The 24,241-nt window shown below is 34.9% G+C and overlaps 1 protein-coding gene across 2 annotated transcripts in view; it reads right to left on the minus strand.

Moving 5' to 3' along the window:
* Positions 1-206: 206 nt before the first annotated feature.
* CLPTM1L (CLPTM1 like) overlaps positions 207-24,241 on the minus strand; it is a 36,402-nt gene continuing 12,367 nt past the window's right edge. The window contains exons 8-17 of one of the 2 annotated variants that reach the window (XM_020976706.2): positions 22,734-22,818; positions 19,625-19,728; positions 17,716-17,781; positions 15,462-15,512; positions 14,408-14,490; positions 11,853-11,887; positions 9,092-9,147; positions 8,914-8,958; positions 6,078-6,193; positions 207-3,352 (exon numbers count right to left, since the gene is read on the minus strand). In XM_020976706.2, the coding sequence (XP_020832365.1) occupies positions 3,268-3,352; positions 6,078-6,193; positions 8,914-8,958; positions 9,092-9,147; positions 11,853-11,887; positions 14,408-14,490; positions 15,462-15,512; positions 17,716-17,781; positions 19,625-19,728; positions 22,734-22,818 (726 nt within the window). In that variant the 3' untranslated portion in view covers positions 207-3,267. The remainder of the gene's footprint in view (positions 3,353-6,077; positions 6,194-8,913; positions 8,959-9,091; positions 9,148-11,852; positions 11,888-14,407; positions 14,491-15,461; positions 15,513-17,715; positions 17,782-19,624; positions 19,729-22,733; positions 22,819-24,241) is intronic. The other variant, XM_078153304.1, reaches the window with a different exon arrangement.

Below are 24,241 nucleotides of genomic sequence, written 5' to 3' on the forward strand. Positions count from 1 at the left end.
GTGAGCCATCAAGAATGCTACTGTAATTTAATGTTAATAAAATAGGGTTAGTGTAAAAAAAATTCAAAAGGAGAGTGAAGAATCATTGTGTTGGTGAACATTCATGGAATACTAGTAGTCTTAGAGATGGCAGGGGTCTTAAATATTTAGCCCAAACCCCTTATTTGAGTTTAACTCCTTGCCAAAGAGAAGACAGATGCACAAGCTACCTTACATAAATAATTTATTAGCACATGGAACACAGAAAGCATAAATAACTAATTCATTCAAAGACTTACAATGGCTAATTGCTTTAACAAACAGCCTGTAACTTACTGATTACACACTTCTTTAAAATATAATGTAATCTTAGTAGCCACAGAAAAAAGTTCCACATGCTGAATCATCACATTTCATTTACAACCTGATTAAAAAAAAAAATTGGGTACCGGCGAATCACTGACTGATCACTGAGTATCTATGCTGTAAACCCTCTAAATTCAGAAATAAAACAACTGGAAGAGAATCTGTCCCCAAACAGTCAATTCTAATTCACTGGGGGATTAATTTTTGTCACTTTGAAGGAATTCACATGAGGATTTAAAAAAACAGGCTCATTCCCTACTCTGTTGCAAAGTTAGGTCATGGTCTAACTATAGTAATACCTTTATGATTATTTTTCTAGATCATATATCAGTTTTGAAAAAAAAAACAACAGCAGTAATTCGATGGCAGAAACAACACAGCACCTTTTAGTAGCAATTACATCGATCCCTCAGATAAAAAAAAAACCCAATACTAAAAATTCTGAACTGAAATATATATATATATTTATATGTAAAAACAGGAATATCAGCAACATGAATCTGGATTTCTTATGTACTTTCTAAAAATACCACTCTGCTGGTTTCTAACCCTAAATGACAATGCCACAAAGTAATGTGATTTTCTTTCCTTTTTACACGTCAGGACAAGTGCACAAAGTCAATTTTCTTAAGGATATCTTCTACCAGACAATAACAAAACACCCATCTCTTTAAGGATGTAAAGATAAATTAAAAGAATAAGAGTGCAAACTTCCAGTGTTGGCACGATTTAAAAAAAAAATTCTCAATAAGCCAAATATGTCCAGATAATGCATCCACTTAAAAGGCTTTTTGTAAACATTATAATGATATTTCTCCTGACTGAAAATATCTTAATTACTGGCATATTAAAGGGTAGTGGAAGATTAATTCTGTCTATAGGACAGAACTCATTACAGTGAAACAAATAAAAATCCAAGCAAAAAGCAAACTGCAGAAATTGTGGACTGTGGGGAAGGTAAATATACCCATTGGGTAATCTGAAGCTTATCAAGCGCCTTGAGCGCTTCAAGTAGAAAGGCACTATATAAATGTAAGTTATCTGAAATAATCATTTACAAACCAACAATCTGTTTTAGCATTTATTTTTAAATATAGAATTTGAAAATATCAACTTATAACCAAAGTGATCTTCCTTTTTAAATAATCCAGATGAAATTCACATTTTGTTACTGGAAATCTACTGATACCTTGGACTATTAATTGAATTTGCTTTCAAGTTTTAAATTAAATATCCATGTAGCATTTCCAGTCTATAAAGTGTTGGTGTGGGGAAATTAAGCATGTTACAAGTGGATTTTGCATAGTGACAAGATTGTGTGATTTGCTTCAAAAGAATGACTTATAAATGGTACTCTTCTTTCATCAAAATTAATGGAATTAGGAGAACAGAAGGTGATTTCATAATGCATTCCTGTACAAGTCAGATTTTAAAAACTGTCCACTTTAACCCAGCATTAAGAGACCAGATTGAATAATGAAAAGGGAATTTAAGGCTGACACTCCCCCCCGTCCCATGCTCTTTGCATTGAGATTACTGAAAGCATGTGCCAGGAACCTCAAATATTCATACACACACAGCTATTGATAAAGGCACATTTTGAAGAGAGCTCCTCAAGGACATCATTTCACTGATCAAAGTGAACTTCTTTCACTGATTCCTGCCCCCCTTTTAAAAGCATTGTGTTGAAGAAGGGTATTTTTTTTTCTACATTGAGGGTTTTTCCACAATGTTTTAGGAAAATGATGAAAATAACTAATATTATAGCTGGGAGGGACCTTAGAGATCCATCTTGTTCAACACCTCCACTTTATAGATGTTGAAATTGAGGCTCAGAAAGGTTAATTGACTTACCTTAAGTCACACAGCTAATTTGTGGCAAAGGCAGGGCTAGAATCCAGGATCTCTTGACAAATCTTAGGCAAGTGAAAAGCACCGCATGCATATGACACTTTACGACTTTAAACAAACATATACTTTGGGGCAGAGAACTTTATATAAATAGCCAGATGATTAGAAAACTGAATGGGAACTTTGTGCTACATATATATATGGAGAACTAGTTTCAATTTTTTGAAATATCTATCTCTTAAAAAACATCATGAAAGAGTAGTAAGTCCATATTATTTGTTAATTTCTTGGGAAAAGTGAAACTTTTATCAACTTTTTATCTTTTAAGTATCTGAATGATACTCTTTTTATAACAGGTCAAGAAAAGTAAAATAGCCAGTAAAATTTATTTTAAAATGCATACACACATTCAGCTTTTATACAACTAAAATATAATCCAAATGGGGAAAAAAGCTATTTGATCCCAAATTGTCAATATGGAATGATTTCATATACATATCTGGAATTTATGTAAGGTGAAGATTTAAATCCCAAAATAAAAATAATTTTAAAAGCCCTGATTATAATCGAAGTTCTGATGTAATTTAACCTACAGAAATGCTACTTATCCCTGCTAAAGTTTCACAGTATCTGGCCTATTTGATGTTAATATCTGTTAAGTCACTGGCACAGGGTGCTGTTTCAGTAGTTGGTATTCCATAGCCAAAATCTGTCATGTACCATCAAGTGTGACAAGAGAAACACCAAAAAGCTTTGGGATTGAAACTGATGTTTAAATTTTTATGGAAAATGAAGTTGTAAATGCTTAGCAGTGACTGATAGCTGGTATAAATATTGGCAGCCTCCTTTCCAAAGACAAATAAGTAAATCAAGAGATCTATGAGAAACATTCAAATATTTTGGCAATGCAGAAGATGTAAATGTCCATGAAAATCCATGAGACGCTTCCAAAAATACTCAGTTACTTGACAATCCAAACTTTACTCTTTGCTTAGAGAAGAAAAATAAAAATTCAATAAACATAGCCAGTGGCAGTCCCAAGAGTGGCCTCTTCTAGAGTTATTTCAATGATTAATCTCTGTGGGGTTTTCTTTTGGGTTTTTCTTCATAAGATTCTCCATACTCATTAACTCTGCTCTTATCCACAGGATAAAGCCTGAAATAAGACAGTTTTAACAGGATTACTCTTTCCCATATGGCATTTTAAGTTGTATTATCATGGGGGGGGGAGAAGAACAGAGGTTACACTTCATTCATTTCCCAATATCTTACAGTACAAGCTAAACAGTGTGAACACATTAAAAATGTGAAATTTCAGAGACTTGGCTGCCAATGAATCCAGGAACCTGAAGTGATAATAGAATTCTTTTCATTTAAGTCTACTTTTTTTTACAATCAAAGTTTAAGTTTGTTGCTCTTCTACAAAAAAAAATACAAACAAAAAAACCACTCTGAAAGATGTAACTATTCAAAGGAAGGAAAGGAGTGAAGAAAGGAAAAGGAAGAAAGAAGGTGGAATAAATCCACCTCGGTCAGGACAGAGGAAACCTTGCAGTCAACTTTTCAGCAGTTAGGAAAAAAACAGAAATTCCATAACTTTTATTTATGAAGACTTATCAGTTATTAGAAATTAACAATATAAACTGATGTTTATGTTTCAGAATGCAAAAAAAAGATTCAAATGTGAGTCAGTAAGAGAATCAAACTAAAGATTATGCCCCTTTTTTGTCTCCCATTAATATTGCAGAGCAAAGAAAGCTCAGCCTCCTAACAGAACCTCTCTCCTCAAGCCTGCTACATCCCTGCCAAGTTGCCCCCCCTGCCACCCCATCCCTGGGCCCTCCTTAAGTCATACTTTATTTAGAGACTATTCCTAGGAGCTCCCCTTTTCTCTACATCTCAAAACTCTTAGACACAACCCCCCCCCTTCCCCGTTTCTCCTTTAATCCAATGTCTAAGGAAGAGGTGATGTTTCTCCTTGCTAAGTTCAACTCCTTTATAAAATACCTGTGGATCCCCCTCTGTCTTTTTTTTTTTATTATTATTATTATTATTTTAGGCAATTGGGGTTAAGTGACTTGCCCAGGGTCACACAGCTAGTAAGTGTCAAGTGTTTGGTCGGAAGCTAGATTCAAACTCAGGTCCTCCTGACTTCAGGGCCAGTGTTCTATCCACCGCACCATCTAGGTGCCCCCCACTCTGTCTTTTCCTGAAGATTGCTCCCATAATCATTTTTCGCCCCCATCTCCCATCTTCAATCTCTCCTTCCTTGTTGCTTACCAGTATGTCCTAGTCTCTCCTCATCGTAAAACACCTTCACTAGACCCTACCATTCCCTCTTCCCTATCAAATTACTGTCCTTTCTCTTTCCTCCTTTTCTTATTCAAACTCCTGGAAAAGCTGTTTACATTTGTTGCCTTCACTTCAAGTCCTCTCACTCTCTTCTCAACCCTTTGCTCTCTTCCTAGAGACACTCACTCTCCTCTGGATTTTGGGATGGCTCTCTTGATTCTCCTACCTAGAGAAACTTTCTCGGGCTCCTTTTAAAAGAGTTCATCATCCCTATCCCACCCCCAAGGTCCTGTCCTGAATCCACTTCTCTCTCTGCACTCTTCTACTTACTTGATGACCTCATCACCTGCCTTCCATAGGTTCAAGGTTCATTTCTAGGTATATGATTCGGAGACCTACATATCCACTCTTTGTTCCCTCCTGAGTTCCAAGTGAAGATCTCCAACTGCCTCGTGGACACGTGAGAGTCTGTGGTTCTTCTCTCTGACCCCTAGGCCTGCATCGCCCTCTCTCCTCATCTCTTAGATGTCCGTAGCTCAAGAATCATCTTTGCCAAGAAGTCTTTTCTGATCCCTCCAGTGCACTAGTGCCCCACCTTAAATTACCTTGTATTTTTTATGGAAATGTTTATATGGGTACATTTTCCCTCCTGAGAGCAGAGCCGTTCATTTTTTGTCTCTGTATTCTCAGTGACTGGCACACAACAAGTGCTCAGTAAGTGCTTGCTAACTGATTAGAGTCTTCAGAATATCGTCTGCAGCTAGTTGGAGAAGATTCTCTTGGATTGGGCTATTGGAATTATGCTGAAGAAGGCAAGGAGTAGTAGCTGGTCTAGGTCTTGTCTTGTAGAACATATGAAGATTATCTCACTTGTAGTACATCAGAGTGCTTTGAGTTTTATAATCAGTACTATTACCTAGACAGAAAACCCTACAATGAAGGGCAGTCATGCTATAAAAATGAGGGTCATTTTTATTACCACGGCTTCATTTAAGAATATCCAACTACCTTTTCTCTAATTCTGTGCTTCTGAAACAATCTTTTAATCCGTGGTTTGGTCTCTAGTGCCCTGTTCAACTGACAAGTAGTAGTTACCCTGGTAACTCCCATTAAAAGTTGATAATTTGGGATTCTAATAGTTCATTTTTTTTTATTAAACTTGCTTAGTATATAGATGGTTTCCTTAGAGTTGGGACAACCTCAAGTTAACTAATAACCTCAAATTTCTAAACTTGTAAAACTGAAGACCAGCACACCTGGGGCATGTGGTACCTTTCACAAAGGTACAAAAATTTCATGAGTCCTAACGTGCACAGAGTCATGTTTCCACAATTTTAATGGAAACGTTCTACTAAACAAACAAAATAGGAAGGAGTAACATTTCTAAATCTGGCATAATTATTTTGAGTCAAATTGCTAGTGAATTAGCAAAAATAAACTAATGAAACTACATCAGGATTAGTGCTTGCAAATGCTCTTTTTTCAAGTGAACAGTGAGTGCACTTATGCCCAAGGTCCCATACACAAATATACAACAGCACGTTAAAAGCAAAGGATGGGAACACAAAAGTAAATGGGGAAAAACTCACCATCTTTGGTAAAGGTAAACAAGAAATACCACATCATCCCTAAAACATGCCAGCCTATGTGATGTTGGCATAGTGATGATAAAAGCAAAGATATCATCAATGAATGTATTAAAAGCCTGCAGAAGGAAATACAGGTTAATAAATATTTGATATCATATGCATTTCTGTAACCTGAGTGAAAAAGACTGAGTAATAATTAAGGTGAACATTCAGTGAGCAAAAATAGAAATAAATACATAATACAGGAGAAAATGAGCACTGACAACTGTATCTTCTACCCTTTAACACTTCCTTGTATACTTTTGTTATTCTTCTAGTATATAATATTCTCACTTGTTTTGAGAGTAAAAATTATTTCATCACACTATAAAACTAACTGAATGCAAGAATACAAAAATCCTCTTGTCACTGATTAAAAGTTAAATAAAAAGTAAAAATGTGCTCTACAGTCTAAAATATTAGTAAGGTGTAGCTCAAGTTTTATCCAACTAAATTCTAAGATACTTTTATCTTTAGCCTATCAGCAGCAATTTCCTAGTTAATTTTAGTTCTCATACTGTACAAAAAGACTAAACCTAACAATAATGGATGTTCCCCTAAGTCTCTCAGATTACATCCCAAAATGACCATCTAGCAAATGGATATGATACACTCTTGTTTTCTATAACCAATCCTATTTAACCCAATAGAAGACTGGAGCAATCTGAATCACTCAGCAGCTTGAAGAGGGTGTTCAAAAGGTAGTTTAATGAAAACAACAGGTCACAGGTGATCATTCGGAAGGTTTTCACCAGAAACATCAGAAAAGTTGTAATCTATTTAATAAGCTCACAGAAAAAGTCATTGGGCTGGCACTGAAAAAACTCATCTGGAAATCCAAAAGCAACAGGTACTAAGCTGCCTCACTGTTCTTCTCAGATAATTAATTTACTTTATGTTATATAATATGTAATATATAAAATATGAGCTATAATAACTGTAATATGTAATTCAACTTTATGTTGACAAATTACTAAATACCGAAAAAACTGCCCCACTTCAATGAAATAAGTTAACCTATTACCAGGATACACTGTAGAGTTCTTTCACTATCTCTCCTAAGAAGAGAAGAAATCACTCTCTAGGACCCAAGGAACTACTGTGCTCACCACTGAACAGAATGAATAGAAACAGAACTAGGTAATACTGTGCATTCCTGTAAAAGTAGGTCATTATAGACTTTTAAAAACCCAAAGAATGATGTCATGGTACAGTCAAATAAACCACCATTTTCCTCCATAACAAAAAACTTAAAGTACTTCTTGTTCTAAAATTACTAGACAGAGATGTACTTTAAATAATAACTCAAAGTCTTACTAATATCCTTTCCTTCATGGGATTTCCCATGACTAATCACGGTAGTCAACTTTCAGAATTATGCTTGACATTTAGAAATTTAAATTGTCTAAGGCATATGACTTATTTGGATTTCTGATTTGCGTGTTTTAAAGGAAAAAAAAAGATTTCAAAAGTACTTTCTAAAAGAGATTGGGCATGTATTTAAAATTCAGAAGAATTTTTAAGATAGTAATATTGCATAATTATTTTCTGTTTGCAAGCTTTTCAAGTATATTTGGTATCATGTAGTTATAAATCAAGGTTATGCTCTATAACCACTAGAACTGGAGGATGATTTATAAGTTATTGTAGGGAATTTCTTTAAAAAACAACAGTTGTCTTAAAAAATTTACAACCACAGGACAAACTGGCAACATAAAATTTAAAGTTATATATCCAGATGATCCAATGGCCTTGGAACAACCTTGAGAATGACATCTTTCAGTCATATTTAATCTTGCTTAACACCAAAAGATAAGTCACAGCTGATATACCAGCATGTAGTCTTTTAGAAATAAACAGCTTTCCCCTTTGACCCAGCAATAGCATTTCTAGGGCTGTATCTCAAAGAGATCATACAAATGGGAACAGGACCCACATGTACAAAAATATCTGTAGTAGCTCTTTTTGTGGTGGCCAAGAATTGGAAATTGAGAGGATGCCCATAAATTGGGGAATGGCTGAGCAAGTTGTGGTATATGAATGTAATGGAATACTATTATGCTATAAGAAATAATGAGCAGGCAGACTTCAGAAAAACCTGGAAAGCCTTGTATGGACTAACGTTGAGTGAAGTGAGCAGAACCAGGAGAACATCATACACAGTTAACAGCCACGTTGTGTGATAACTAACTTTGATAAACTTAGCTCTTCTCAGCAATGCAATCTAAGACATCTCCAAAAGTCTCATGATGGAAAATGCTATCCACATCCAGAGAAATAACTACAAAGTCTGAATGCAGATGGAAGCATACTATTTGCTATTTTTTTTCTTCTGTTTTGTTTTGTTTCTTCTTTCTTGTGGTTCCTCCTATTGGTTCTAATTCTTCTTTACAACATGACTAATGTGAAAATATGTTTAATAGGAATGTATATGTAAAGCTTATATCAGATTGCATGCCATCTTGGGGAGGGAGAAGTGAAGGGAGGGGGAGCAATTTAAAACTCAAAAGCTTATGGAAATGATTGTTGAAAACTAAAAATAAATTAATTAGTTAAAAAAATAAAACAGCTTTCACTTTCTTTCTCCCTTCTTTGCAAATGTGGGTGACTGTGGATATGGAGCTCTGCCATAAACTCTATTATGTTTTGATGAGCTGTTTGCCTTTTTTTAAAAAAAATATTCTTTGTTACAAGGCTCTCTAAGGAGGGAAAAGGAGAGGGATACATTTGGAAATGAAAGGGATGTAAAAACAAACCCTATTAATACATTAAAAAAAGAAATAACACCTTTACTTACTTTGTATGTAAATGCCTTCCAAGGTAAATGTGCAACAGATTTCATCTAGAATAAAGGCCACAAAAATATTATGGATCAACATATGGAGAAAGGAGAGTTATAAAATGGGGGGAAAAAACAAACAAAAAACATAAAACAACCTGGAGACTACCTGAATAAAAACATGCTGGTATCTTACCTTATAATTCACAAACAGCTGGGGCAACATAAAGAGAAAGCCAAAGGCATATACTCCTAAAGGAGAAAATGGACATTTGATGAAGTCTGTGAAGTAGTCAACACTCCATGAGGTGCACAGTGGCACAGGACATAGAAAACTGAGCTTGGTATCAGGCAGACATGGATTTCACTCCTGCCTATGCCCTTCTGATGCGACAGGGCAAGACCCTTCGACTTTTGGTGTTCTGGTCAACTTTCTAAGGCTGAGCTGCAAAGCAGTTTCTGATTTTAACTGGGAAGAGAAAGTTTCTTACACCAATGAAACCAAAGATCCCATGAAAACAAATTACACAAAACAGTTATTTCTTTAAATAAAAGGTAATTGTTGTTGTTGTGTTTGTCCTTCATCCTTTTTTTTTTTTGCCTTAAAGAGGACTGTGACATCAGGGAGATGATGACAAGACTTGCAATTGACTTTAATTTGAGTGAGGGAGAGCTGTGCAAGGTCACCAGCCTCACTTTCTCCTCCACAGCCATCTGGGCCCAGTGGCCAGATATTCATCAGGATATCATACATCCCTCACTTGAATCCAATTCACTTGCATGTCATGGCATCACCTTCCTGATGTCATGGTCCCCTTCAAGAACGAAGGACAAACAGCAACATAATTCCCTAATGGACTTAAAGATTTATTGCATCTCTTCAAGTGTCTTATTTATGCAGAAAGTAATTTGTATAATGAAACCAGCTCCAGCAAAAGGAATCAGATGATGAAGAGCTATTATTCTACTTCTATTTTAGAGAATGCACTAGCTTCGAAACTTTCTACAACTTCCTACAACTTTAGTCATTAGGAATATATCTTAGAGCAAACAGCTGTAGATAAATATAAGTAAGTAACATCCTGAAAATTCTTCCTTTAGAAAGCTCAAAAAGGAGAGCCTAAATATAAAAATATAAAAAGATTTTTTGGCTAAGAAGAAAGGTTTTTTTTTCTTTTCTTTTCTTTTCTCTTTTTATTTAAATTTTTTTTTCCATATGCTTTTGAGTTGAAAATTTTTCTCCCTTTTCCTCCCCCACACCCTCCCCAAGCAGCACACAATCTGATATAGGCTTTACATTTACATACCCATTAAACATATTTTCACATTAGTGAAGTTGTAAGTAAAAATTAAAACCAATACGAGGAACCATCAGAAAGAGGAAACAAAACTCAACAGAAGGTAAAAATAAGTGATAGCAATTTGACTTCCATAGTTCTTTCTTTGAATGTGAACAGCATTATCCATCCCGAGGCCTCTGGAAATGTCTTAGATCCTCATAATGCTGAGAAAGGTTCAGTTTAACAATCTTAGTCATTGCATAACGTGGCTGTTATTGCGTACAAAGTCCTCTTGGTTCTGCTCACTTCACTCAGCATACGACCATATAAGTCTTTCCAGGTTTTTCTGAAGTCAGCCTGTTCATCATTTCTTACAGCACAATAGTATTACATTCATATACCACAACTTGCTCAGCCATTCCCCAATTGATGGGCATCCTCTCAATTTCCAATTCTTTGCCACCACAAAGAGCTGCTATGTATATTTTTGTGCAAATGGGTCCTTTTCCCATTTGTTTGATCTCTTTGGGATATAGCCCTAGAAGTGCCATTGCTGGATCAAAGGGTATGCACATTTTTGTAGCCCTTTGGGCATAGTTCCAAATTGTTCTCCAAAATGGTTGGATCATTTCACAACTCCACCAACAGTGTGTTAGCGTTCCAATTTTCCCACATCCTCTCCAACATTTATCATTTTCCTGTTTTGTCATGTTGGCCAATCTGATAGGTGTGATGTGGTACCTCAGAGTTGTTTTGATTTGCATTTCTCTAATCAATAACGATTTAGAGCATTTTTTCATATGACTATAGATGGCTTTAATTTCTTCATCTGAGAACTGTCTGTTCATATCTTTTGACCATTTATCAATTGGGGAATGGCTTGTGTTCTTATAAATTTGTCTTAATTCTCTATATATTTTAGAAATGAGGCCTTTATCAGAAAGACTGGCTGTAAAAATTCTTTCCCAATTTTCTACCTTCCTTCTAATCTTAGTTGCATTGGCTTTGTTTGTACAAAAACTTTTCAATTTAATGTAATCAAAATTATCCATTTTGCTTATCATAATGTTCTCTATCTCCCGTTTAGAAGAAAGATTCTTAGAGAAATTTTAATGAGTTAAGGATAAAATCCTGGGAGGACCTTGCAACACAAAGTCAGATAGGTGTGTTAGTCTATTTGAAGTTAATACATCAGATGAAAATGAGGGAAAGGATTAGGAATAAATGTTAAGTGACAATGAAGAAAGATACTTAATCTGAAGATTAAGTATCTTCAGAGATTTGTCTTCAACATTTTCTTTAAAAAGGATGTTCAAAGCTTTTATAAATTGTATATGCTTTTGATAGATGTATATGTGTATGTATATATATGGGAAATAGAAATTATGTTACAAATGTGTGGGGCTTTGAACTATGGTCCATTATGTCAGTTACAAGAAAAGCAACACCCTTGGAACTGGACTGCCTACTCATGAAACACTGGGACTGCAAATCCACATTTGGCTGTATACCAATCTAGTGGCTGGAGGGGTAGTTCTGAGAGTTGGGCCCTTTTGAGAACTGAATTTACAAAACTAAAATCAATAGATGACATATTTTATACACTTGATTACCAAAAATCTAGTCAAATAAGATCACTCAATAAAGAATATGCAATAAGAATGTTGAAAGACTCACCATTGACAAAGCTGTTGATTAACCAAGAATACCAGCTTAAAAAAATAAACAGAAAAATTAGTTTATTATCAACATTATTTCATTTTGTACTTATCATGATATAATATTCTTTTTATATTCAGAGAAAATGACCATAAGTAACGCAGGAGAAGTATCCTTGTTGGTAGCGGCTGTGGTGTATAGAGATAGTTGCTGGGATATATTCAATATGAAATAAAAACTCTAGGAAGTATGAGAAAGACTGGATACCACAATGAATTTAGTGGGGGAAAAAATCTATTCTGTAAAAACTTCAAGCAACAAGAGCTAATCTGGCTTTTCTTTTCAATGTTTATTCAAACTTCTGATTTCACTGAACTCATCTTTCCCCACTGATCACCCTTTCACACTAGTGAGGCTGTAAGGTGGCACAGTAGAAAGTGCTGGACATGGAGTCAGGAGGACCTGAGTTCAAATCCAGCTTTAAACACTTATTAGATACATGCCCTAGGTAGGACACATCATTTAATTTCTTTGTGCCTCAGTTTCCTACTCTGTAAAACAATAGACAAATGATTTTTTTTGAGACAAATGATTGCATCTACTTCCCAGCACCTAGTTTCCCTTGTTGTAAATAAGATATCTGTAAAGTTCTTTGCAAACCTCAGAGTGCTATATAAATGTTAGCTGTTATTACTTAGGTCTACCTACACTACACATGAGAGAACAGGAACCTGAAACTGGACTGAAAATGCTTCCTTTCTAGGTAATAGCATCTAAATTCCAATGTTTTTATTTTTTTTTTTTTGGTCACTGGAACAACTCTTTATCAACTCTTGGAACTGGTTTGAATCTAAGAGTGTTCTCCATCATGAAAGAAAACATAATGATGCTTTGTTTACTTGGGCATCACTTCACTGTCCTCCAAACTAATTAACTCTCTTAAAGACTTAGATAGGTCTTGTCAACCTTGGCTTAGGCATATTATAATTGTAGGTCCAGGCTTTTTAGAACACAAACCCTAGACCTTACTATTAGTTTTCGGGATTACTTACTAAATCTTTCTCGAGACAACTCTCTATTGGGCTGAGTGTTCAGATTGTTCACTTGGAATTAACTATCCTGGCTCCTTCTGTTCTTGCTCTTGTCACAAGCATCCCAATCAGAAAATGTGTTAAGTGCTTAATAAAACCAGTATGTCTAAAATCAGGCAATTTTACTACCTATTAAGTAGCACTGGTAAAAAGTTTGAAGGAGGAAAGATGTTAAATTGGTTAAAATGAAAGGTTTGAATTAGCTGTAGTTCTGTCAATTCTGTATTTCATGCTTGCTTGTGCCTCATTAATTTCACATATTTGATTTTATTTACCACAGTAATGTCACAACACATATGTGAGAATATGATTTTAACATAGTCACACTTTATCCCTAATCATTCATAATAACTATCTACAGTCTAGACTTGTAACCTCTGGCCTCTAGAGATTAAAGGACTACACTTTAATTTAGCCTGAAACTCTAAATTAATCTCGCTATAAATCATAAGGCAATTCTTTTGTGTTACATATGTAGCATCCTTCACTTGAGTTCTTTAGAAACAGGGACAGATAAGAAGACCTTTTAAAACTCCTTCCTTATTATGAAGAAAAACTAGTTTTGTTAAGATAAAAGATTTTCCTCATCTTAAATCCTCAACGTCATCATAAAATGAAGGGGCAAGACCAGATTGGGGCAGCTAAGTGATTCAGTGGATTTTGGGCTGGGCCTGGAGTCAGGAAGACCTGAGATCAAATTTGGCCTCAGATACTTACTAGCTGTGTGACTCTAGGCAAGTCACTTAACCCTCTTTGCCTTAATCCACTGGAGAAGGAAATAGTAATACAGTATCTTTGCCAAGAAAACCCCATAGACAGTATGGTCCATGGGGTCACAAAGAGTCAGATATGACTGAACAACTGAACAATAAAAAAGACCAGATCAACTCTCAGAGCTCCTCCAGTTCTGAAGTTCTGATTCAGCCCAATAGTTCAGAGTCCAGGGGTGGGGAACCTGTGGTCTCAAGGCCAAATGTGGCCTTTTAGGTCTTCAAGTGCAGCCCTTTGACTGAATCCAAACTTCACAGAACAAATCCCCTTAATAAAAGGATTTATTCTGTAAAACTTGGACTCAGTAAAAAGGCCACACCCAAGGACCTAGCTGTAGGTTCCTCACCCCTGGTTCAGACAAATAACCTAAATTTAATTATATGCATCACTGGCTTATTTGTAAGAGTAGTTAATACCAAGAACTCAATGGAGTATTCATCACCATGACCTACAGAGGGTGAAACCATTTGAATATTGGTATAAAAAACAATTCCTAGTTAACTATGTCCATTTAGTCTTTGGATATCTCTAGGTCAACTAATAAGGAAAAACACTGTTACTGATGAATGCACAGTGATGTTTTAAATTCACAACTACCTCTATATGCCAATTTACTGTTGCTCTTGCTAAAAAAAAAAAGTTAAGTCATCAAAATTAATTTTCTACTGAACTAATTACCAGTATTAAATGTGATACTTTAAGGAATCTTACCTTTTATATTTGACATTCAGGAGTGAATAAGCTGCACCTCCAATACATAGAGGGTACAGTAAGTAAGACAAATATTTCATTGCCTGGCAAGGAATGAAAAACACTGGATTAATTATCAGTGACGAGTTCAAAATGTGAAACTATTTGAAACACATTTCCTATAACTAGTGGAAAATGTGGTTAAGGAGGAAAGAACCCAATCTATGGCAAAACAGTAAAAAAAGTAAAAAGAATGAACAGACATGTGGAATTACATTCTCCCAAAGAAAAAGAGGGTATGTAATTTAGTTTTATCACAAGCTACCTTTATTTATATTCTAGATTGAATTTTTGGTTATAATTCCAGGTAAACCTGGAATAAGAACTGAGGTTTACTAAACACAAAGAAAAAACCAAAAATATTTCTATTTGGCTAAAAAAAATATGCCATTTATTACTCAAAATACAAACCGCAGCTACCCAAACAACAGCTACCAAAAGATGTAATAGTTCCACAAACAATGGGACCATTTTTCTACAGATTACTTTGCCAATATGTTATAGTAATTGTTTTTCAGCACTGGATTGGAAAATATATAAGCCTACATAATCTAAACTGTGACTGACTTGTGCTAATGTAATTTCAACGAAAAAGACTGGAATGGGTAAGAGATTATGGAATCTCCCTCAGAGATTTTTTTAAATTAGAGAACCTCTCATCTGCCAAGGATAACATACAGGTAGATGGCCTTGCCTTTAAAGCACTGGGAAAGTTCAAATGACCTGCCAATGTTCCATTCAACCCTAAAACTCAAGTCAATTGCTATAAGAATGACAGTGTGGTGTTACTTTTTTTAGGTTCCTTGTCTGTGATAATATATATAACCATTCAAGCAGAAAAATTTTCCAAAGTGTATTTATTAGTCAGCATTTTTAATGGGTATTAAAATTGTTTTTTAAATTGTTACCATTATTAAGTAAATTATTCCTCTCCTTAACCCTCCCCTAAAAAAGCTGATACAACGCCTTGACTGAATGTGCACTAATGGAGTCTCATTATAAGACATTATCTTACCTGAGTATCATATTCCTCAGTTTTCCTTTCAGATTCATTGTAAGCTCCAAACTGTTTTAAATTTTTAAAAATTTATAATTAGTTTATTTACGGAATGATTATGAAGTCTACTTAGTTACATATCTTAAAACCCACAGATGTTTAATGGTAGAGAAAACCCCACAATTTTCACAAAACTGTTATATATTAAATTTCATACTGTATATGTTCAGATAACTTGCTGCAAGATTGTCAAAAGACAACTACAGAATAGTTGTGAATATCATATCTTCACAGTTTATAGGATATTATACTCTATTCACTGTTCTAAAATTCAAGCACAATCTATTAGAACATATGCATGTATATATTAAACTAGATGTGGCTTTTCTAAGTTGAAAATTAAAGACAACATACATAATTACATTTTACCATGTGTTAGACAATCCTTAGGTTTAATAGTTTCTTTTAATTCTGAGAAATAACTATTTTTTTTTAATTATACATACCTTAGCCAATGAAAATAGCAAAATGTATGGTGAATTATTACAAAATGAAAAGGTAATACTATTACATTCTAGTTCTAAATGAAACCAGTATTATAAAATTAATGCTGAAATATATTCTCAAAGTTCCAAATTCTGTTGTCCAAAAGTTGTCCAAATCCTAGACAACTCAATGTGAATTTAGGATAAAGCTAATATTCCATTTCCTAGAAAACCCCCCCATTACCTTAGAGCTGATCCTTTTTGGAAGCCAAAGATGGAACTATCAAGCTACATTTATCATTTCCCACTTTTCTATAATCCTCCCAAGAGCAAATAAGAATTGTGTGGAGAAACGCTTGTCTCCCTTCCTTCTGTTTTCTGCTTTTCTTCTGGTATGTGGTTGGCCTTCTAATGTGCAGACTCTCCAAGCAACACACACGTGCTAAGTAAAGTTAAAATCTGCAGGTACGAGGTATGGCATTGAAATAGGAACCCATTAAAACTTGTGTTTATTTGGTTCCTTGGTTTTTAATGTTAGTATTTCAAATCACGCTAATATGGTCGGTAAAAAACCAGTTTGTTCATATCACTTTCTTGCTAAAAAAAAAAATCTTCAATAGATTCTTACTGCCTATACATAGATGAAATTCAAATTCTTTCACCTGGTTTTTGCCTAATCTGGCCTCAATCTAACTTTCCAGTTTTATTCCACACTAGCCCCCTATGTAAATCCTCCATAACAAACAAGATGGTCTTTAATTGCTGCTTGCATTTTCATTTCTATGTCTGTGTGCACACACACTCTCTTCTTTGCTATTTGTCTAGAATTTAGTAACACATGGAATGAACACTGAATGGGTACTGTCCTAGGTGGTGAGAGAGGTACAAAGATAAATGGGACATGGTCCTGGCCCTTAGGGAGCTTATAGTCTAACAGAAAAAAAAAAGAGATATACACAAATAAATATAATTTAAAATAGACAAGTATGCACAAATCATAGTATAAACCGCTATGAGGTTGGGGAGGGTCTTTACCTTCTCTTACCACCTATTCAAATCTACTTATCCTTTAAGTTCCATTATATATAGTATAGGTCCTACTTAGTGCAAATAATAAATCCCATGAAGTAGTCTCATTATTCAAATATGCACTAGGTATTTCCATTGGGATGGAACCAATTACCATATTTAACATAATTATAACTTCAAATAGTGTGAATTCAAATACATGAGACCACTTCACAGAATTCATCATTTGCACTAATTGGGACCAAGTCATATCTCTCCACGAAGCCTTCCCCTCTCTTCCATTATAGACATTATCTCTCTCTTCTCTAAACTATTGGTGACTTATTTGAACCACTCTTATAGCACTCATCCATGTTTTAGATTTAAGTTATTTGTGAATATGGTTTTCTCCCCCACTTCTGCAAAGTAAGCTTCTTGAGGATGGATATTAATACTTTTCTAAATATATCTCCCATAGTAGTACTATGATGCCCCTCACCCCCCACCAAGAATATTTTCAATATCTTTTTTGATGATAAACTGACTGATTTAAGAAATAAATAAATAAAACCTATTGCTCCTCCTTTATCAAAAGTCATGAAAAAAGTAAATTAAATCTATATTCTTTACCCAGTATAAACTGAATAAATTGTCACTTACTCTAGACCAGTAAATGGTTAATTTCAAGACTGTAAATATATGTATGTATATATATAATTGTATATACATATCATACAAAAATGTCTGTCACATGCATTTCATCAAAATCTTCAACTTACCTGGAATGTGGGTCTTAGGCCTTTCCACTGAACGGACATTTTCAATGCCTTTTTCACTTTCCACAGCTGAGGGGAAAGTGCCAACATTAATTTTTTATACCAAGAACAGAAATAATACTAAAACTAAGCAACATTTAAACAAAGACATCAACATATAGTCTTTGTGGTATTCCACACTGCCGAATCCCCTTCCCTAAAAACTGTTGTCCCTTGGTCTCCATGGCATTACACTTTTCTATTTCATCCCCTCTGGATTTCTAGGTCTCTCTCCTTGGCTGATTCTTCTTTCTCTTCTCACCTCCTAACTATGGCTATCTGTTCTCAGCCCTCTTTCTTTTTTCTTTCTACAGTCACTCTGATAGCTCATTCAAAATTTCACATCACTTCAACAGTCCTTTCTATGTCGATGATTCCCAAACATCTATCTCCAGATATGACCTCTCTTCCTTATGCTCCTATACCCTATTTCCAATCGGACTTTCCACTACCAATTCAAGCTCAATATCTCTATTTCTATTACCAGCTCAAACTCAATATGCCTCCAACTAAGTTTTGATCACATACTTCCTAAATCCATGTAGACCCAAAATTCTCCCTAACATTAATTTATCCCTGCACTTAATATTAACAATAACTTAGATTTATGTAGTACTTTAATGTTTACAAGTACTGATATACATCCTAACTTCTGATTATCAGTAGAAGCACCATTCTTCCTAGACTTTTATGTTAGTGACCTTAGAGTCATCTTTCACTCTCTCTTCTTCATCTTCCATACTTAATTAGGCAAGATGTTGTTATTTTTTCTATACAACTCTCACTTGGTTTCATCCCTTTATTCTTCATCCACTGCCACTACCCTAGGTAGACCCTCATCACCTCCTATTATTACAACTGTCTTCAAAATGGCCTAAATCCAGTCTGTCCCTTACAACCTCTCCTATACTACCCCTGGACTAATCTTTCTGAAACACTTCTTTTATAATACTATTTTCTTGCTAAAGAACTTAGAATGATTGCTTATGTGCCTATGGCATCAACATTCTAAACTCTTTAGCCAGACTCTCAAAGTCCTACACTATTTTCCCTTCCTTACCTCCTAATTCAACCATGTTTCCCAACTATATTTCAAAAGCATCTCCACACTGTAAGTCAGGCTGTCTAGTTCACTGTGCAGACATGACAACTTGAGTTCTGCTTCTGTTTCTTGTTTATGAATGATTATACTTAATGCTGGTATTATAATATATGATTATATACTGTTGAACACGATCTCTAATTGATTTGTATATAATAGTCCTATCTCCCCATTAAGATCATTAGCTCCTAGAAGTTAGGGAAAATGTCTCAAATAGATTTTGAATCTGAATATTTGCAATAGTATGTTTCCAAATCCAGAAAGGTATAAAATCCTTGATATGATCTCTAATTTCCCAGTGTAAAATACCTATGTTTTTCTTCTTTAAGGGGCTCTATATTCAGATCAATATTATACTTCTTTAGTACAATGTCTAAATACAATGCTTGGTTAATAAGTATCTGTTGACTGACTGGTAATTATATTTATATGCCCAGAAACTATAAAAAACAGAGGTCCTTCAGACGTAGATATTTCCTATTGTTGGTTAATTCAACAGTAAAAACTTCAAGACTATTTTCTCCCTTCTTCAAAGTACTGTGAAAATTGTTAGTACATATTTAATTTCTAAGATTTTTTTTAGTTGATAGCATCATTCATGATTAAAAACAATATTACCAAAAAGCGTGTGTTAAAGGTTTTATATTTGAGTTCACAAAAACATTTGTTGAATACCCTAAAGTATAAAGTAAAAATTACGTTAGTAAAATTTAATTTTATAATTAAAATTACATAGACATTGTCCTCTAGTAGCTGCTGAGAGAAACTCACTTCGATTACTGCTCCAATGCCTGCTGGAATCAGCACCAATAAACTTGTCTGCTCATCCAAAAGGAAAAGAAATATCACCACAGTACTGAAGCATCGCCACAGCACTGCAGAAACAACCACACATTAATTTCCTGTAAGAATGGTGAAGATTACAGAGTAATTTCGGAGTTTCATATTCAGCATTTCTATTTTCAGAGCCTTGGACTGCTTATACTATGCTTGAAGTCAAACCATAACTGATTTTTAGGGAAGACCAAACCTTTCTATTTACACACTGATGATTTTAGGAAGACAAAACTAAGAGATAACTCAAGAAAAATTTAATTTCTCACCTACTTTAAGAAAAGTAGCACAGAAATTTAGCACATGTATAAAGCAAAATATTCTTTTTTTTCAAGGCCAGTTGGGGTTAAGTGACTTGCCCAGGTCACACTGCTAGTAAGTGTCAAGTATTTGGTCTGAGATCAGATTTGAACTCAGGTACTCCTGACTCCAGCTTCAGGAGTTGATGTCTATAACTCTATCCACTGCGCCACCTAGCTGCCCCATAAAGCAAAATATTCTAAAGTAAAATGTACCATGCTCCCCCCCCCAAAAAAGAGAACAAAGTTGACTCATGATACAAATGGCATATGCATATATAGTATTTTCACAGAAGAACTTTCTCTTTATAATTTGGAAAATAACTTTTGATTATTTTACTTCCCATCCAGGAGTCCACAGCACTCTCCACAATATTGTTGCCGAAGTTAAAGGCAGCAGACAGAAGACCAGGAATCAGGATAACCTGGGTTTAATTCCAAACTCTGAGACACACACCATACACAGACAGATACACACACACACACACACACACACACACACACAATCTGTATGACCATGGGTAGGCAAGTTGCTTAACCTACCAGTGCTCCATGTAGGGAAAGAGTTTCCATAGAGTGATGAATCTGATTTCTGGACTTAAATAAGTACACGAGTACTTTTTATATTAAAGATTCTGATCCTAAATTTACAGCCTTCTCCCAAATATCCCTTAATTAAAACTTCAAAATGAGTTTCAGAAATAAGATATAAAAGTTAAGGCATAAACACAATTTTTTTTATGACAAAGCAAAATTATTTCTATCTTTAGGAGGGAAATGTAATTAAGACAGGGTTTTCCAATCTTTTACAGGTAATTATTTTGAGCACAAAGTAAGTTTTGAATGTAATAATCAAAATCTACAGTGCCCCAATTAGATCATATAATTATAGGTTTAGAGCTGAAGGAATCTTGAAGTTACAGAGTCCAAAACTTTCATTTTACAAAAAAGGAAACTGAGTCCACAGAAGTAAAGAGTCTTGCCTAGTATCATAGTTTTTCTGAGGTGAGATTTGAATCCAAGTCTTCCTGACTAAAAGTCTAGCATTCTTTCCACTACAGCACCTAGTAGAGGGCCGCAGTCAGTCCAAAGATACTGGAAAATATTTTAGAACTTAATAGTTTTAAGCTTTGTCAGAATATCTGTTAAGTGTTTCAAAAGGAAAAAAAATTTCATAAAAATATTCTCTTTTCCAAGTGTCTTCTGGAAAACACAGATTGGATTATTTAACTGTACATAGTTATTAACTCAATATTTATTAAGTGCCTACTACATGATAGGTATTGGGACTGTAAAGATCTAAAATGCTAACAATCTAGTAGAAAGTTATGCTTTCATACTGTACACAGACCAATACTACTGTAAGTAGTTTTCCTTGGGGAATCTCAAATAAAGCTAAATTAGCAAAAGGACAGAGCATGAAGCAAGTCCACAAATTTAAAACTAGGGTGGCCTCCTGCAGTAAGCAACTGCTGCAGAATTTCCTACTACCTGTAATGCACATCTAATCTCTCAGTTTCTGGGACCCCTAGCTTTGTTTAAAGGATATTACCTCATCCTCTGTTCTCTGTGCTTTGCATCCACAAAGTAGCAGTCACGAACAAAATAAACTGGAAAGGCTGAAGGCTAAATCCGACCCCATTTGGTATTTTTTTTTCCTCATCCTGAGACAGCGGAGGATAGATTTGACCTGAAAATCTGACACTTCCGTGTAGGTCCTTCTAGTAAACTTCCTGGGGGCCTGCTCCTGTCCCTAGGCTGGTAGCTACTTCTTCCTCCCTCACTCTAGTCACGTAACACTAACCCTACCCAGACTTTGTAGGCTTTCAGTAGCCCTTAGAATCCTCTTGCCATCCTATTAGTCCATCTCAGCTGCAGTATCTCCCAGCCCCAGGATGCAGGAAGTCCTTCCCACTGTCTAGTCCAACCTTCATGCAATTTGGAGAAACCCTGGGGCAGAAAGATCCAAGAACATCTTCCCATAGGATGAATTCTCACCTTCTACCTAGAACAACCCTCACAACCTAGGATTCTCCAATTCTAAAGAGCTATCTAGTACTCAGGATTCCCTTGGGCCCAGTTCTGCTGAATTTTATATTTGTTGTATGTGCTTGTTGAATTTGTTAAATTTTCTCTCTTCACACACTCTAAGCCCTATAATACACAGCCAACACAGTCTACAAAAATATGAACAGGTTTTTATGTATTAATATGGTTCACTGATTTTTATAGTTTACACAGTAAAGTTTAGAAGTAATCAATTGGTTGGTGATATCCATCCCAATTTTTTCAACTATAATCTATATTAATTGTAAACACAATCTTTAGGATATAAAAATGAAATTTTAAACATAAATATCAAAAGTTCTCATCTCTACCACCTTGCTATAATAGATATGCCAGAAACTCTCTTAAAGGGGAATTTATGTAGCTCTTATGCAAGAAAAATCTATTTGTTTTGGTTGGGCAGTGTTCTGAGAGATAGAAATGATTTATATTCCTAGTGATCATGACATTGGGAAGTAATTACATTGGCTGAAAAGGCTGTCATCTAAGGTTTTTCATAAGACACTTTATAATTAACATTATGCTCGCTGACATAAGCATGCCAGAAATGGTACCATTCTGTTCTATCATTCAAAGCTGACAGATAAATCATCATTGTTCTAAATGACATGGTAGGGAAAAGATGTTAAAAAAAACACATCTTATCTACCATCTACCTTCCATATAATATATAAAATTACCTGCTTTAGTAGACATTCCAATCATATTCTTCTTTTTCTTCCAGAAGCTGATATCATTTTTAAAGGCCAGAAAATCAAAAAGAAGCTGAAAAGAGCAAAACATGACAAATTTAAAAATACACATAAAAGTTGAATTCCCTATTTTAAATTCGTACCATATTTAAAGATGAAAAATAAAATCTTGTATTACCTCAGGCACACAGAGAATTTATAAAATAACAACAGCCACTTTAAGATTAAGTGCAAAATATAGCAGTGGACAGTAAGTGCTTGGGTATTCACAGCAAGAAAAGTTCAATATAGGCTGCATTAATTAGGGGAGATGTTTTGGAGATAGGATTTCAGCTGGGCCTTGAAAGATGGAAAAGATTAGGAGACTCAAAATGAAAAGGATTATGAATCTTAAATAAATTAACATGACATGTATTATAAAGTATATATACATATAAATATGTATATGTTACAAATTATATGAAATGATATTAGGAAATATCAGAATACTCAAATAATGAGAGAAAGCAGTGAAAAGAATAGCATGCCTGGGGGATATAAGGAAATATACCTGCACAGGAGAATAATGAAACTGAAAATGTAAACTATAGTTAGACTGTAGTCAAATTGTAGATGCTTTTGAGTGTTAGAAAAAAGGTCTGAATTTTAACTTTGGAGACAGGACAGGGAAAGGCTTTTATAAATATTCCTCTGGTGGCAAAACACAGGGCAATTTGGAAAGAGGAGAGACTAGAAACAAGGAGAATCAAGCAGGCATGTTGACACAGTAGAATGATTAGCTATGAAGACAGCATGATAAGAGTGGGATGAGCACTGGTTTTTGGAGTCAGAGGACCGGGGCTGGAATGTCCCCTCTAATGGTTACTACCACCTGTGTGATTTCATGAAAAGTCATTTAACCTTCTTGGGCCTCATTTTCCTCATCTGTATTACAGAAAGATTTAATTACATAGCCTTTAAGATCACTTACAGTTCTAGATTTATGATCCCAAAAGGATGACAGCTAAGTCATTCAATAAACATTTAGGGAATGAATAGTGGCATTGACTATAGAGTTTAAAATTTAATACATAAATTGTTTTACTTTGTGTTTTTCTTATGCTTTAGTTTTATGCCATAAAGTAATTTTCCTTAAACACCAGTCTGACTGCATGACTTGCCCATTCAAAATAACTCAATTGGTCCCTATGGTCTCCTTACTGTACTGTACATCCCATAAGCCTGGAATGCATTCCTTCCTTCCCTCTACAGCTGAGTCCCTTTTTCCCTTTAAGACATAATTCAAATATCTCCTTGCATGAAGCCTTTCCTGATTCCCCCAACTGCTCATGCCCTCCCTCTCAAACTGTATTAAACTACTTTGTGTATATTTATATTTATGTTGTATATATATTTAAAAGTATTTGTTGTCTTCCATCAGAAAGTAAGCTCCTTCACAGAAGGAACTGCTTTGTTCTTTCTACCTGTATCCCCAATGCCTAGAATAGTACACACTT

The sequence above is a fragment of the Phascolarctos cinereus genome, unplaced genomic scaffold, assembly GCF_003287225.1.
Source record: "Phascolarctos cinereus isolate Bilbo 61053 unplaced genomic scaffold, phaCin_HiC Scaffold_4;HRSCAF=312, whole genome shotgun sequence".
NCBI lineage: Eukaryota > Metazoa > Chordata > Mammalia > Diprotodontia > Phascolarctidae > Phascolarctos > Phascolarctos cinereus.